General features: G+C 36.9%; 1 protein-coding gene across 1 annotated transcript in view; it reads left to right on the top strand.

Moving 5' to 3' along the window:
• LOC149283232 (mast/stem cell growth factor receptor-related protein Kit-like) overlaps positions 1-10,293 on the top strand; it is a 31,174-nt gene extending 20,881 nt beyond the window's left edge. Inside the window, exons 7-22 of the mRNA XM_089497784.1 lie at positions 229-418; positions 654-769; positions 868-982; positions 1,362-1,546; positions 2,142-2,248; positions 2,342-2,468; positions 3,142-3,246; positions 3,340-3,450; positions 5,605-5,755; positions 6,453-6,532; positions 6,815-6,942; positions 7,104-7,226; positions 8,361-8,472; positions 8,571-8,670; positions 9,225-9,330; positions 10,171-10,293. Of these exons, the coding sequence (XP_089353910.1) occupies positions 229-418; positions 654-769; positions 868-982; positions 1,362-1,546; positions 2,142-2,248; positions 2,342-2,468; positions 3,142-3,246; positions 3,340-3,450; positions 5,605-5,755; positions 6,453-6,532; positions 6,815-6,942; positions 7,104-7,226; positions 8,361-8,472; positions 8,571-8,670; positions 9,225-9,330; positions 10,171-10,293 (1,979 nt within the window). The remainder of the gene's footprint in view (positions 1-228; positions 419-653; positions 770-867; positions 983-1,361; positions 1,547-2,141; positions 2,249-2,341; positions 2,469-3,141; positions 3,247-3,339; positions 3,451-5,604; positions 5,756-6,452; positions 6,533-6,814; positions 6,943-7,103; positions 7,227-8,360; positions 8,473-8,570; positions 8,671-9,224; positions 9,331-10,170) is intronic.
• Positions 10,294-17,734: the final 7,441 nt, after the last annotated feature.

Here is a 17,734-nt window from a genome sequence, read left to right as displayed (position 1 = left end):
TTTATTTTTTTTACGTTAATCCTCGCCTCTTTGAAGTTTAACTTTCAAGACAAAGTTGGTATGGGGGACATTTAAAGACATTATTGGTAATTACAAAAGACAAATTTGCTCTCCATTATTTGGAACGCCCCAGATACAGTCGCTGCTACTTTGTATATTCTTCACAGTCTAATGTTTCTTTTTTGTGCGTTTCATATAACGTGTATACACATTTCTTTTTATAATCAGACACGGGGTACATCAGCCTGACTATCACAGATAACACCACTATAGATGTCAGTGCAGGAGACAACCTTGTCTTAAAAGTTTTCATCGACGCGTACCCCAGACCAGATGAAGAAGTATGGACTTTCATGAATGAAACATTATTAAACACATCGGACCATTTTGTGCAGTCACATGAGGACGGCTTCAACAGGTAAAACGATGTTGCTTGGAATTGTCAGTGACCTATTTGTATACAAAGCAGACTCCATAGCGCTATTACAGTAGGGGGTGAACAATACAATACAATTTGACTATAAGATTAACGTAAAATGCTTTTGCCTGATAGCGCAGGATGCCACTTAAACTCCCAAGCTTACGTGATGATTATCCCCCAAACCAGAACAGAAATGAATACATTTGTGAACGTGGATTTCTTATTTCTTCAGGTACGTCAGTGAGCTACATTTAATTCGCCTGAAAGGAACTGAGAAAGGCGATTACACGTTTTACGTCTCCAACTCTGATGCCAACACTTCTGTCACCTTCAGTATTTTCGTAAAAAGTAAGTTGTCCTCTATCAGCTGTATAGCGCCATTCGATGCACTTTACCGCATGTTGTTCAGCTGGCGGTAAACACCAATTTGTTTCTCTTCTTTACAGCAAGGCCGGAAATCGTGTCAGCGGTGAGAATCAGTGATGGGCTCCTGCAGTGTGTCGCGGCAGGATTCCCCATTCCATCCATTGACTGGTATTTTTGTCCTGGAAGTGAGCAAAGGTAACTTCATTGAACGAGCAACACCTTTGAAGTGCGGGTCTACTAATTAGTAGTTTAGTATGTTGGAATGTTCAAAAGGAAGGCTCTAGGGAATATCCATCCTTAAGACATGTAAATGGCCTCATGAGGGTCTAATATTTCACAATAGATTGGAAACTAGGAGTTAAAGCCCAACACCCCATATGGTTCTCGGGTGAACAAAACCATACAGTATTCCTTCACTATGACAGCAACTCACTTTCACTTGATATTTCATGGACTAGGGAGAGACCCAGAGAAAATGTTGAATATTTTATTAAAATTGATCTGTTGCCTGAAAATGCCTTTTGAGTAAATAATAGACAATAATAAGCAGCATTTACCATATCTGTTTTTCCAGGTGCCAAGACTCTGCAGTGATTTCACCAGTGGATATTAAGATCAGCCAGGAAAACTCATCACTTGGACGCATGGTGGTAGAAAGTACCATTGACGTGAGTTCTATTAAGAAGAACGGCACAGTGCAGTGCATCGCTTACAATGAGGTTCATAGCAGCTCATCGGTTTTTAGCCTGGCTATTCAAGGTAATTCAACGGCATAAGCGAAGCTGGGTTCGGAGCTCTCTGGTACATAGTGGATTAAACAACAGTATTGGTTTTCCTTATGTTTCTTTGATGGATTCCCTCAAAGCCATAAAAAAACCAGAGAATTTAACTAACTATAAGGATTTAAATACCTAGAGTTCTTGATAATGTAAATATTTTCTTCCATCTCTTAATTGCTGTTTTCCATACATATATAAATCATGCTATTTGGATCACCCTGAGATCCACCACGAAAGGTCAAGAAGGCCAAAGGTGATCTGTGTCCAACAGTTTGAGAACCAGCTTTCTAGCCTACTTAATAATGGGGAAACCTAGCCGTGTGCATGAAATTACATAAAGTCTAATATAATGTTCTGTTTGAAGATTTAACTATCCTTCTATGTTATTATTATAATCCTGTATAATCAATTTTTTTGTATTTCTGATGACATAACCATTGGTGATATTTGGACATTTAAAGAATTCTAGGGGATTTTGTTAGTCTTTTTGGTAAAGGCTCTTTTTACATTTTTTAATATTTATCGCATTGTAATTCTATTTGAGCTCATTATTCCCATGTCTTTTTCATTCCCAGAAAATATTAGCACCCACACCCTGTTCACTCCTCTGCTGATTGGCTTTATTGTGGCCGCGGTACTGATGTGTATTGCTGTTGTAGTCCTTATGTACAAATACATGCAGGTATGACAGTTTCCTTCTAATTATTATTATTTTTTTTAGTAGCTACTTATCTTATACCCGAGCCTTTAACAATGTTTTATTTTTTCTTTACAGAAACCAAAGTATGAGATACAGTGGAAAGTGGTAGAAGAAATCAATGGCAATAATTATGTTTATATTGACCCAACACAGCTTCCTTACGATAACAAGTGGGAGTTTCCCAGAGATAGACTCTGCTTTGGTTAGTTTATTATGTATTTACGCGTTGTATGTTTGTAGTTTGTTTCATGTCATCGAACTCGTAAGAAAGTGGTACACGCTTCCCGGATCCACACAACGTTACTTGACAAAGGGGCCGCTTAAACAAGACCATGAACCAAACCCAGGATTATGGCTGAATCTGCGCCTTTTTAATATGGATAAAGGTTCCTAGCAAGTTATCCTTATCAGTACTGCTTCAACTCACTTCCCAAAATGATACATTACCAACCTTATATATGTATATAGCTCACGCTACCCCTAAGCAACATTGTGGCATAAATGTAAAAAATTGGGCTTCCGCGCAGTACTACTTACAAAGCACTGTATGAGGTCTAATAGATCCAAAAGACAATTAATTTTAAGAATAAGACGGGTAAAAAAAAAATGTAAACAAATCATGAAAAAACTTTTTATTAAATCTATTTTTCCCCAGTGCTACTATCTTCACACGTAGGAGTTTTAATATAATTTGTATGTGTTTATTACATATTCCCTTTTAACCTTTTTTAGAATCTGACTGCTGTAAGAAATTACAAACGATCACTGTTTCTTTTCTATTTAATGGAACTACGGAATGAAGTAAACAGTGTGTTCCATTAAAGAGAAATTCGTGTTCTCATATATCTCGTGTACCTTTTTTTTTTTTTTTTTAGGTAAAATCTTAGGTGCTGGAGCTTTTGGAAAAGTGGTCGAAGCTACGGCTTACGGTCTTTCAAAACCAGACACCACCATGACAGTGGCCGTTAAAATGCTGAAACGTAAGTCTGCGGGCATCCATTATATTCGGCCTCCCAATTCTCACATTGAAGCTTTAAACTTGATGCTAACATAAACCTGTCTTTCTTTTGCAGCCAGTGCTCACGCAACGGAGAGAGAAGCCCTTATGTCTGAACTGAAAGTTTTAAGTTATCTTGGACACCACAAAAATATTGTGAATCTCCTGGGAGCCTGCACTGTGGGAGGTAAATTATTACGTTGGAATGGTTATTATGTATTTTTAGATAAATACAAAAACAAATACAGTACCCCAGACTGTATCGGTAATATTGGTAAATAGGGTTTTTTTGTTTGTTTTTTTGTTCTATGCTTATAACCTGGCTCGATTAGCCACCTGGCTGCCCAAAGGGGTTAAAGATAATTACAATTTAAACTTAAATCCTCACTGTGACTAAGCCTTTAAGGAGTCCATGACAACTGAAGCTTTATTGTGGACTTGTCCTGCCCCATCCTGCGCCGTAGCAAATGCATCAATCATTGCGCTTAGGACACGCTATCTATTCAGCAGTGAGTTGGAGCAGGATGCTTCGTTGCAATCTGCTGCGTGTGTCTGCCACGCTAAGTGATAAACACGCATGTGCCTCTGTGTGTACTCTCATCTCTTAATAGAAAGGGGCTCAGTGTCTAGTGTGATTCTGGAATACACAGCCTGTCGATACGGTCACCACCGAGGTGTCAGCCATGAAAGCAGAGCACACCCTGTGACGTGGTGTTTTGTGGGTTGCGTTGGCAGCTTCCTGAGCTGGCGCAATGATAAAGAGATCCTACAGCTGATACGGCTTTTTGATGTTTGAGGTTGCATGGGCAGATCGGGGAGGGTTCAGCAATAGGGCTAAATTGGGTGTTCCATTTCCCCTTAAGAAAGCCATCTTGTGTGTGACCCCACATGACATAACGTCACCCCACATTACTGGCAAGGAGCATAATCAGGCGTTTATTGTAAGTTTTTTAACATAAAATATTGAGTTTTGTTATTGAGTTTATTTTATGGTGGTGGTGAGACTGACTACATATATTTCAGAAGGAGGGCGACTGGGTGGCATTTTGCCATTTTTTTAGGAGCAGAGGCAGCAGAACATTTTTTACTCAAACAGCTACCAGGGACAGAAAACTTAATTTATCTTAACTCTCTACTTGCAAGTTTATAATGATTGCCAGCTATTTCAGATGAAGTGAGATGACCACTCGTTTGTAATAGCGGCCGATCATTGTATGTCGGCTTGCAAGTAGGGAGTTGACGAGATCAGGCTCTGGATCCCCCCATGTGTGGGTGATGGAAATAGTAACAGCTGGGTCGGCTGCGACTTAGAGGAATGAAGCCGATGGCAGCTTAGTAAATATAACTAAGGAGACATTTTTATGAAAGTCCTCTTCTAAGTATTTTGTGGCCATGGTATTTTTGGCATTTCATTGGAATGTTAAAAATAGCGATTGAGTGATCTCTACCTGCCCTCTTCTTGGTGCATATGCGCTTCAGACACAGGTATCATTTACAATACTAACAGACAAGACCTCTAATTACAGGACACATAACAGAGATCGTATGAGGGAGGATTACTCCTTTGTAATCCATGTCATGTTCTCAGAGGTTGTTACTGCTGCTCACAAGATAAGAGGGACTTGGCATAAAGCAGATATTACACGTTTGAGTTTTTGAAAAGTCAAGGAACATAGCGTTTTAATCTGAGTGAATAACAAAAATTTAAGCAGAATCATTTCTCAGACTTGTTATTTAAAGCTTACCAATGTCATTTTAATGATGTATTTTAGTAAGGTATAGACGCTACCACTCTGTTACAGTTAATAGTATCTGCTTCAATAGACAATTCATGTTCACCATCTGTGTGAATCCATCACCTTTTCATATACCAGGGGCTGTAATTGTTCCAGTTGTTCCAACTTGTTCCATAGTTGGAAGCCAATATTTAAAGCATGCTGGTCCTTGCATTGTTGAGAGACGATTTCATTGCATGATGATTTATTAAGTGGCATTCTAATTCTAGTATGAACCTTTGAAAACACGTCGATGTATCTGGAGGCTGGCTGAAGCGTCCGATGATATACAACTTACTGATGTGTCTAATATAGACGTTATATTAGTCAGGTCCTTGACCGGAGCAGATAGCTCCCTATGGAATAAAGATTGAGAATGTGCTACTTCCCAGAACTAGCGAGATCAAATTAAAGATTCAAATAAATAAAAAAAAGATTCCAAAAGCATTTACAAAGCTATATGTAAAACTTTCCTGCTTGGACAACAGTAAAGATGTTTGAAAAGAAAAAATGTTATGTCTGTTTATCAGACTACTATTTGTAATGAAATACTTTTTCTTTAACAGGACCAACCCTCGTCATCACTGAATATTGCTGTTATGGAGATCTTTTGAATTTTTTGAGAAGAAAGCGGGATTCGTTTATTTGTCCAAAATTTGAAGAACATTCAGACACCGCACTTTATAAGAACCTTCTTAATTCAAGAGATCACATTTGGTAAGAATTAAATGCATAACAGTATCTGTCTCTCTCTCTCTCTCTCTATATATATATATATATATGTACATCCATGTATCTATATTTATATACTGATACACATAATAATCTTTAAACCATGTGTGCGTTAATGTGTTTTCTCCGTGTAAAACCTATACTTTGAGTGCGTTTGTACAGTGTATGGAAGATTGTGTAGCTAATGTAAGTTACAGAGGTTTACAAGATCCCTTGAGACAGACGTGTTGTTCATCCCCGTACTGATAGTATCAAATTGTTCTAACTTCTGTTCCTAACATCTGTAAAAAGTATATACGGCATGCCGGCCCTGGTCTTACAATATTTTGTAAACAAGCCAGCATATGGCATTTGGGAAGAAATTGCATAAGCCAAAAGGTGCAGGTGGGGTTTCAGTGTAACTCGGTAAAATGCCTGCAATATTATGATTCATTGCGACGGGTTATGTTCTTCTTTAATGTCCCGGCTGGCTTTGTTGTTGACATGTGTAGTGGTGGGTCACCGATCTCCTGCAATTAGACTTGCATCCTGTACGGCAAGAATACGAACGTCAGGCCTTGCAATGCGCGTCTCCCTGCCAAATAAAACAAATCGGATCCTTTTCTTTGTTCGTGGTTTCGTTATTTGTGAAAATGTAAACACTGACGATGTTTTGAATCCAATCTTTCCTCTTGTTCTTCAGTGAAGGATTGAGTGAATACATGGACATGAAGCCAGGGGTATCTTACGTTGTCCCGCCTAAAAAAGACAAAAGGAGATCAGGTAGATTTCATAGAATTCCACTAGGTCTTAAGAAATAGTCACTTTTTACAAGGACGCCACGGGAAAGGCACATTATTTATCCCAAAGCTAAAATAAAATAATTACATTTTTGCGAAATTCTGTTTTTGTTCACGCTCTGCATTTTTGTTTACTTTCTGCATATTTGACAGAGTTAGAGCCATGGCTCAGATGAATAATGGAGTCGTTATAGTGGCCAAAAGAACTACTTGTTTGAAAGTCTTGTACAATAAAGTTTATAACTTGATATAATCTCCATAATAGGTTCGTATGTTGATCAGGAGGTCAGCATTGCTATGCCCGAAGAGGATGATTTAGCATTGGATACAGAGGATCTCATCAGCTTTTCGTATCAAGTTGCTCAGGGCATGAACTTCCTTGCTTCTAAAAATGTAAGCGCTTTTATGAAGTTTGGGTTATTAGTGTGAGCAGTGGACATCCGGGTGGCTCATGGGGTCGTCCCCCCCCCGGACCTGCCATAGTAGATAGCACTACGTCCTGAGCTAATATTCTTAATGCCTAAAAATATTTATTTCTGTCATATTTTCTACAGTGCATTCACAGAGACCTAGCAGCGAGAAACATCCTCCTCACTCACGGCAGAATTACCAAAATCTGTGACTTCGGCCTCGCAAGAGACATTAAGAACGACTCGAATTATGTGGTCAAGGGAAATGTAAGTCCAAGCAGGTGTAATCTGGTTAGTGCTACTAAGCACTTTGCAATTCACTTAGACAAAAATCGAGTAGACAGCAAATTGCATCAGAATACCCTCTCCTGCAGCGTATATAATGACCGGGCGCTATAATGAGGTATTTTATTTTAAAAATTACACTTTACCAGAGCTAATAGATACATTTTTGCTGTAGATAATGCAGATATTGTGTGTAAAGTGCATTTTAGGGAAGAATAAAATGTATTGATTTTCTTAAATAGGTTAGTCAAAAAAGGTAGAAAAATGCGATTCTTGTATTTCCTTCTATAAGAGTCTATAAGGAAGACGTTTATTGTCGAAATTTTCTCCATGAACCACTTTATAGTACATTCTCATGGATGTATGAAACCAAATCCAACTCGGTTCTCTGACAGAATACAGAAAAGAAAATGGATATAGCTGTATTAGCCCAAGAGAAAATGGTGTCTTTAGTTAGATTGCTTTAGGGACCTTGGTGGTCTCTTCTATAGATGGAATAAAAAAAAATGATGAGACCACTGAGGTACTCAAAGCTTATGTAACTTTACATTTCTTTCAATGTTGGCCTAATACAAGGTATCAACCTCAACTTAAGGAATATACAAATCAATAGCTTTCTTGGTCTGTATAATAGGAATGGAAGAAGACAATTTACACGTGTCTGACACATTTCACATTTCTCTCTGTTGTATTAAATATTATATAAACAGGGAGGGGTAACCTATTTTAACCTAAAATCGTGTAATAAAAGATTTACTTGGGTTTTATAGCTGCGTGTATAAATGCACAACATTGTGTTATCAATCATATGAATAAATATGTATGTATATATATATATATTAATTATTTTGTCCGTGTATATATATATATATATATATATATATATATATATATATATATATATATATATATATATACACGGACAGAATAATTAAATTGAATTGATACCAGCATTTATCAATTATTTTTTCTTTAGATCAAAAATAGCACCTTACAGATAACAAATATCACCAAATTAGTAACATTGGATAAATGCAATTACCGGTATTTCTGCTAAAAGTTGTGAATGCGATTTTTCTTGTGTAAATTAATATTTTTCTGTAATTTGTTTCTTAGGCCCGGCTCCCTGTGAAGTGGATGGCTCCTGAAAGCATCTTCCATTGTGTGTACACATTCGAAAGTGACGTCTGGTCGTACGGAATACTCCTCTGGGAAATATTTTCTCTAGGTACTTATCGAGTTGTTAATTGATCTCTGGACACTGATGATTATTTTTAATTGCCTATTTCCTTATCGCATATTCATTTGTAATTAATGTATTGGCAGGGAGCAGCCCATATCCCAGAATTCCGGTGGATTCCAAGTTCTATAAAATGATAAAGGATGGATATCGAATGCTAAACCCAGAATGTGCACCAGCTGAATTGTAAGAACCAGAATTGCTTTTTTTACCATTGTCTTGTGGGCCATTTTTTGTTTGTTCTTACAATGTGCAGGATGTTCCCATGAAAAAAATGAACGGTCTGCGGCTTAGTGCTCTAGAAACTTCCTATTAAGGAAATTAAGCAATATCTGAGAGGGACATATTCACTTTATATATTCACATATATACTTTAGTCGCAGTATCATTTAGAATATGTAGTGTATATATCAGAGTGATTGTATTAAAATTTGTACACTCTTTTTTTATCAAAATGGTATCTCTAAATTTGAGGAGAGGAGATAGAGTTCCCAGATTGTCACCGTATAGAGCTGATCATATCGATCATATCGATCAAAGACGTCAAAGACGAGTATTGTTTGTCTTAGTGAGTTTGGGATGCTTTAGAAATGCATTGGGTTGAACAGTTATATTCAGTAGTATAGTAAATGTGTAGTAAGATCTTTAAGGGGATATCTAAAAAGGCAACTATAATGCAATTTACATTAAACGAGATGTTCATTTTTTTTTGTTAATAAGAGAAATGATTATTTTTCCAGGTACGAAATAATGAAAAGTTGCTGGAATGCAGACCCACTGAAGCGACCAACATTTAAACAAATTGTACAGATGGTGGAACAGCAGCTGTCAGATGGCAAAGGACGTGTAAGTGCACTTCATTATCACCTATAGCCCAATATTGCTGTGAAGAGCGATCTATGGACCAAATGCTGCTTAATCACGTTAATGGTTTCAAGTGGACCCAATACCTTTCACTTCCTAGAATCTTAGCGTAGCTGACATTTTAAGATTTCTCGTATCTGTAGACTGATTTACTGTTTAGCCAAGCTATATGCCTTATATTAGTGAGATCATCATACTTATTTACATACTTTATATGTTATTTAGTAAGGCTTTATTCCTGAAGTCCTTCCACTGGAAGCCTATCCAATTCATGTTTTAGTCCTTCTGTAAAATAGTAACCCCAAGGTCTGGACCTTCCAAGATCAAATAATGTCTTGTAAAAAAATGGTTAACTTAACTGTCTACATGTCCCTCTCTCATTTAAACACTCTGATTTTATCAGTCCACGTATTTGTGTGGTACCTCACAAATAGGTTCTTGCTTTGACAAGTTGCTCTGCTAATTACTCTAATACCAGGGTATTACACCTTAAGGCATAAGAGCTGTTACTTTGGTACTGATATACTAGCTATACTAAATAGTTTTTCATTAGAAGTGTGACAACTTAATTATAACCTTAGAAACTCTAGCGTTTAATGTGTAGACCAAGATATGGCTGACTTAGCATTGGAATAGTACCCTACCATTCATTCTCCCTTTGGCCAACTAGAGCAGCCAAAGTGATAATATTGCATGTATAGAAATAGTGGTGTAATACTAATAACATTCTCTTAATTAGTTTTAATTAAATAATTGTAATGCAGAGTTATATTGTTAGTTAAATCTTATCTGTCTCTTTTTTTTTTTTTCTTTCTGGAACAGTCACTCTCAAATACTTCTCCTGTAATTACGAATCAAGTACCCTTGGATCACTCAGTGCGTATAAATTCAATTGGGAGCAGCACATCTTCAACACAACCATTACTGGTACCTGGAGACCACTGAGCCAGCATAGTTAAGAACTCTAAAGCAGCATGGATTCTGTTGGCTCTGGATGTACGTTTCTTCAGCTGCATCTACCTATGAACAGTCAGGGGAATCAGTTCTAATGTTAAAATAATTCCAGTATGTTAAATAGGACCACAGCATCGATGGGAATACAGAAGATTACCTGCCAAGGGGTGAAAGGTGTTTCAGAGTGATGATTATCCAACCCCTGTGGCAACAGAAAACCTCACTTCTGCCACCACATTATGACTGGCATGTGCAGTGGTACCTGTCTGTTACAACGCATTTATTTTTCTTTTTGCTACAGAATGTTGGACGATGTTATAAAAAAAAAAAAAAAAGCAAAATACTGCTTGGCAGCGTGTTCTGTTCGTCACGGACTAAGCATTTTATTGCATGATAAACGTTTGGCCATCAAAATGTTCTACAATTTCCTGTAACTGAAACAATGTTTTAAACCCGTTAGAAAAAAAAAAAAACTTTTGATCCTCCAAAACCACGAAGACGGGTTTAAACCGTATCCAGTACAAGTCTGCCGAAAGGAAAGAAAAAAACGCATTCTCAATTACTCTTACGGGATGCTAAGTTCCTCGGATAGCTGTGTCTTGCTCGTATATTCAGATGTGTTTATTTATGTCTGTCTGTCTCTACACTCATACATATACGCAGATCAAAACTTTACAACAGAATGCATGCTGTCTTGCGATGAGGATCTGTTCACCTCATATCCATGTTCACTCTTATTTTGTATATCATTGTTAATATTTCTCAGGCACTTGATCGTAGAGATAGATACAGTCATTACGGTATTTATTTTAACTTATCAGTTTATAAAACCTTCAGCTTTAATACTAGAGGTTTGCCAAGTCTCCTGTAGGTCATATGTTAGTGCAGACGTAGTAGCCAACCTTAAGTCTTGCGTTACTCTAGATGTACATGTTTCAAAGCAATTTTGCATTTCTTCATATTTGCACTGGACTGGACTCTGTATCTTTGCACCTTTTTTCAGTTCTGAGTTAGTTTTTATATTCTCAGAAAACAAATGGGTTTGTCATCTAAATGGAGAGTTTGCAGGAGAGTTGTGATTTTAACTCTCACTTCCAGGGCCAGAGTGGGGACGATTTAGCAGCCCAGAGACTTTAAGGCCAGCGGCCTTGACCCATGCGACCATCAGCTGGATATGTACAGCCGCTAGTTATGTTTCTGGAGCTGATTTGCCCCTGGAGCGCCAATGTTGGCCCCTTTCGGCAACCAGCCAACAATGCCAGATGGCTAGTCTGGTTCTGCTCACTTAACTATTGATTAAGGGCCAATATTAGGCCAGTTTGTCTAGCCAGGCTGAACTGGTTCAGTATAATAAATGATTCACTGTGTGAGACATTTAAGACATTTTGTTAATTTAGCTATACATTATGCACGGCCATCCAAGCCCCCCCTTACAACAGAAGCTCACTGGGGTTGGACTTTTGTAATGTATAATGAAGTCAAGAAGCTGGAACACGACTCTCTTACATAGTCTCTCCTTAGTGAGTAAACTAGAAATCATACATTGAACATATAGCTTCTGGGAAAGTGAATTATGTAGACAGATGCATAGATTTACTTAGAAAGAAATAAGACCAGGAGGTTGAATGTTACTGCAGGTTTGTGAATCTGTATTGAGTGTCTATCTACCTTCTAGACAAAAAAATAGATTAATATATATATATATTCTTCATTTGAGGAATGGGCACATGATCTGTGTGCCTTACGGAGTAACCCACTGTCTTATATGTCTTTGCCAGTGAATCACCTTCACAGGTTTTGCTGTAAAACCCCTCTGTTTGATCGCTGTTATACAGACTACTTGTTAATATCATTGTTCTATCGGTACTTTAGGGCACTTAATTTCGACACCTATATTTTAAAGGTTCGGAGAGGTTTTATTTTTGTACATTTTTTTTAAATATAACAGCTTTTTTTTCACTGTGACTGGATGTTAAATTTCATTTTTTTGTTGTTATTTTAAGTTTTGTAAATATTGAGATTGTAGCAATAATTTCTTTGCAAAGTGCCCGGCCCCTGAATTATAGTATTTTTATATGTATGTAAATATGTGTAGTATGCGTTACACAGTTCGCAATAATAAAAAAAAATATTCACTATCCTATTATATTTTATTGTTTTTGTTTTCTTGGTCTAGCCTTTGTAATATAAAAGGCCTACACAATATACATGATATACTTTATTCATCAATTTAAAAAAAATTGCTCAATTAAACGTAAGTGTGATCACAAGTATTCTGGAATGTGAGTTCCTTAGTGATACTCTGTTTCAGTTGTTTTAGTATTTTTTTTTAAGTTTATAGTTTTGAAAGGTTTATACATTAAATAAGGTGTTGCCTGTAGAAGTAGTCTGGGTCTCTGCAGCAAAAGACTGTGTTAGGACAAATGTTTTCTTTATACAGAACATTAGTATTGTATGTCAAACAAGGAACACTTAGGGACCACACATGCAGTATTTTTCTTTACTTGTAAGAAGTTGGATCAAAGAACATTTTCTTTAATTTTTGAGCACTTGTGTTACTTTAAAAAAAATGTTTTTCTAAAATGTATCCACATCTCTTGTCAGCAGAAATACACAATAACAATTAGGAGCAGGGTAAGTATTTGGACAGTTTGCCCCAGTGTTCAAAGTAAAAGATACATTTTTAAAGTTGATACATAGTTTGTTTTATTTACTTGTCTACTTTCATGTAAAACTGAAAGTACAGTAATTTATTTTATTTCTATGTAATCAAGCATTTTGTGTCACCAAGCGTGGGATTATTATGGCTGCAACTGTCACACATTTAACAACATTAAAGCGATGGGATGAATATAAAATAATGTGGGCTATACAGGAACATCCCTAACTTGACTTTGTTACCTGTTTGTGAGAATCTAGGCTAACCTTTGATGAAGCCTCCATACAGTACTTTTTTTGTATGGTTTCATTTATGAGTCAAGAAAATACGATGAGAAATACGTACGACAAGCTTTCCAGTGTTACTAAGAACTAGACTTTAGTGCCGGCAGAAAATTCATGTTCGCTTTTGGGGGTTCAGACGAAATTCATCCAACTTTTTAGTTTTCAAAAATTCCATTTGTTCGTCTGGTTGCCATGGAAACAAGAAAGAAGTTGAATAGGGAATTTGAGACCAATGGATGGAAGAAAGTGGGTCAAAATTAGCTTAGAGTTACAGGGTTTAGGTTAAGGATATTAGTAGACTGGTTAAATGATCTTAATTAAATTAATTTATGATCTTAATCCAATCAAAATTTAGAGAGTCTTAGACATTGTGAGAAATGCCAGATTGGGGCTCACTAAGTCTCACAGAACAATCTGTCTGTAAATTCTCAGATGCAGCACAGCACATAAAGCAGTCACAGTGAAATGAACGGATCCCCTGTCTGCTCTGCTCCTATATAGGCTCTCTTCATTACTAGTCTGCTTTTTTTTCTTTGAAAGATGCAGCACAGCCATTGGACAAACCCTCAGCATGATGTGACAGGAGTGAGCTGATCGGACAAACGAAGATCAGCTCACTTTATGTCCCTCCTCTTAGCGCAGGCAAAATGGTAAGATTCTCCTCCTCTTTAGTGTGTTAAAATGGCAGCTGGAGCAAGGAACCAATAAACAAGTGGGCAAAGATTTTTGTATTGCACATATTTGTTGGTTCGTTATTCAGACAAATGGACGAAAATGTAAAATTTGGCCCGAAAATGCATTTGTAGGGAAACCAATGCGCAAATCTGCTAGCAACCACTGTCCTATAAACATCCATGGGACATACATGCCATTAGAACAGAGATAGCCTAGGTTTCCAGTGTTGGCAAAGAAATGTATCTTAGCTTATATGCATAGTGCTTGTGGTACGGGATGGGGGTTGGTAATTTAAAAACGAAGTCTTAGCAAGCTGATGCGGTTTGTACAACAAAATTATGAATATTTGCTAGCCAGCCTTAAAAAAACATTAATTGCCTTAGTTAATAAATTTGTATCAATTTGTATGTTGGATCATGTTGCATATGCTAATAAATAAGGATATTTTATATGTTTCCTGCAATATATAGTTAAATCTGAAATGTTCAGTGTGTTGGACCTACATGTGGATGAAAAGTTGTTCTAAGAATATTTGCATAAACAAATGTATGCAGACAGATGAGATGGCAAATGAGTTGATAAAATATGTGGAAGTGTATAGAAATTTGGAAAGGTTACCTTTAGCATGTGAAGGTTCAGAGAACACATTGCATTTACCTTCTAAAATGTTGTGATGGCATCTCTTACACCAGTAACAGTCAAATGAGACATTTGAAAAAAAAGTGTTAATGTGGTAAGTGGTCCAAATTACCATATACAGTTTTGTTTTCTGGTTTGTGAGTCCATGGCTGCTTACAATTACATTTCTTTATATTCCATCGCATAAAATACACAGATACTGAACCATTCAGCTGGACTCCAACATTTTACTTTCACAACAGTAACATGATAATGTTTTATGAGCTTGACCTTTTCTGCATGCTGTGGTTTGTGGCAGAGAAGTTATTTAGAGTAATATGGTGAATAGAGTACAAGCCTAGGGAAAAAACCACAAACAAAACATCAAAGGTTGTGTCTGTACTAACCGTCTCTTTCAAAGTACATTTCAGCAAGAACCTTGTGGTGGATGTCTGGTGTTAAGCAACAAACGATAAAATGAATACCATATGTTTATCACCTTGGATTGTCAGCTCAGTGCAGAGAGTCGTACCTCTATACAAATACATTTCAATGCATGTGTTTTCTCCAGAAAGGGAAGAACTAGACGGTTTTCAATAATGGAGATAAGGGTAGCTGTACCAAAACGTAGTTTTTCTTTCGCTGCAGGAACCCCCTGTGTTGGATCTTCCCACTAGTAGTTAAACATGGCATCTCCAAGAGTTCTTGGTGATCTAGGCACAGCCTCTTGGACTTGTTACCTAGTCAACCGATTAAAAACTTAATGGCAAGTTGTAGCTAATATATTTCATTTGAAGGAGATACCTCTGAAATCCCTTCCAATTGTTTCAAGATTTAAACTACATTTATCAATGAAAATCCATAACCCAATAATTGTGTACATATTTCTTACAAATGGACTGATAAATACAGCAATACGCATAGCTAGTGTTTAAAACAAGAAAGAATTCAGCTCATGCCAGCGAATATCGTTCAAAAAACACCTATCTAAGGCATAAATATTGGGGATTCCATCACACTGTACACGGCTCTTGTTGTTTGTGACAAGTCTTCTGGAAGTCATTAGCGCATCCCTCATTAAGCCAATGACTGCCTGCCATAAACGTGGCACTACTGGACTCTTTGGACTGGCTTCCTTATTGGAATATGTCAGGTGTGTCCTTTTATTGAGGAAGAGTTGGGGTACTACCAGGGTCAGAATGATGACAAATTAGCACCAGAAGGTCTTAATCATATTTGCCTCTTGTTCCAAACTCATGTTTTCCCAAGACCTGACATAATGACTCTTGCCTGTATATGTCACCAGATGGTGGATCCTATGGAGAATTTTTATGCACGCTGATAGTAAATATAATCATTTTTGCAGCGTTGTATGACGGGGACTTGTTTACTGATATATTTGCTTTGTGAGCTACTGTATATGTAGTTCAAGTTCTACCTCGGCCTTGACTTTTTCTATATTCTGAAAAAAACAGAAAATATTTTTTTTTTTACCATCTATGGTAATAGGACCGTTACTGAAGACTGTTGTTCATGACTCTTGGTCATGACTGTAATTATTACAGGTGCAGAAGTATCATAGTTCCACAGACTTGCAACCTTTTCGTGCTACAATGACCACAAGGTGCTATGTTTTGAACAGATTTAGTAAGATTTGAGAAAATAACATCAAATGACATTTTAAGATCTTAGAATACTTCCTCATATTGGTGCATATAATTTCCTGTGTGCCCTACTTAGATGATTAAACAGAACAGCAACATTGTATTGGGATTCCAGTAAGATATAACAGCCTCTGCTATGTTAATGTTTCCAAAATCAAGCACATTTTCCCGTAATCACTCTATGAAGTATGGCAGTGATTGTGTAATGCTCATCTGCTTGTGTCATATGATTATCATACGCCAGGCCTAAGCCAGTCCTATTTAAAATGGTCAAAGGAAATTAAGTTTAGTAAAATTCTTCAAGGCGCCGATTACAGAAATGGCTGATATTTTTCCACTAAGTTCATCTAGCCTGCGATGTATCTGAGATACCCCGGTCAACCAGAAGTGTTCTGTAATTTTAACAATATTACAATTGTTAACATTTCTTCATCAATCTAATAATACTCAAATTATGTTTGAGTCTTCTGGTTTTTTCTCTCAACTAGGAGACCGATTTGTGAAAATATTTTTTTTGCTTTTTTGTTCAGTGTTATTGTTTTGGTGAGTTTACAACCAAGGGATCTTTTTACTTCAAGGAAGAAGAGAACCGTGGCAATGCGTTTTCTGTCCTAAACTCCAATTGCTTTTTCTGCTTACAAAGGCAACTTTGCAAAAAAGGGAGCAATAGCTTTTTATGTCCAGGCTGTATGCTATCCCAATTTTGGTGACTGGCATCATTTTTAAATGTATAATACCCAAATTAATGCCTGTCCCAGCACATAAGGGGATGGAAATGGGGGGACGGTCTTCTTTGTAGACACATTACATATGTTGTATATGGAAAATGCATTGAAGTGAATTCCAATCCTGTCCTTAAAGCCAATTGTATTCCTGTATATTTTTTCTTTCTAAATGTCATCAAGCTCATACTGTATTTAAAGGCATCTATTAAATTTGATAGGACAATGGGTAGTGAATTCTTTATTGTTCTTACTGTAAAGAATCCTTTTTCACTTGCTATAAGTGAAAATTTATTTATTTAAGTCTGAATGTATGACCTCTTGTTCTTTGCACAGTCCTGTTAACCAACAGGTCATCAGAGAGCATTTAGTATTGTCCCCATATGTATTTGTATAATAATATCATATCTTGCAATGTAAACAAATCTAACTTCCCTAGCCTTTCCGTATACCTACGGTGTTTCTCTTATTAACTTTGTAGCCCGCCTCTGCACTTTTTCAAGCTCCATAATATCCTTTTAAGAACAGATGCCCAGACTTACACTGTACATTCAAGGTGGGTTCTTATGATTGTATTTTCCTCCCATTAGTCAATTCCACTTTTTATACATGCCAATATCTTACTGGCCCTTGCAGCAGCTACGTGACATTGAACACTGTTGCTAGTTTATAGTCTACAGTTATTCCTAAATCCTTTTCGTTTAATGGTTTTCCCAACACGACCACATTTATGGTATAATTTAAACATGTATTTTTCCCCCAAAATGCATAACTTTGCATTTATCAACATTAAAACTCACCTGCCACTTT

This window comes from Sceloporus occidentalis, unplaced genomic scaffold (assembly GCF_023333645.1).
Source record: "Sceloporus occidentalis isolate IW3139 unplaced genomic scaffold, rSceOcc1.0.p SCAF_107, whole genome shotgun sequence".
Lineage (NCBI taxonomy): Eukaryota > Metazoa > Chordata > Lepidosauria > Squamata > Phrynosomatidae > Sceloporus > Sceloporus occidentalis.
Note: the sequence above shows the minus strand (reverse complement) of the source record. Positions and strands in the feature narration are given on the sequence as shown.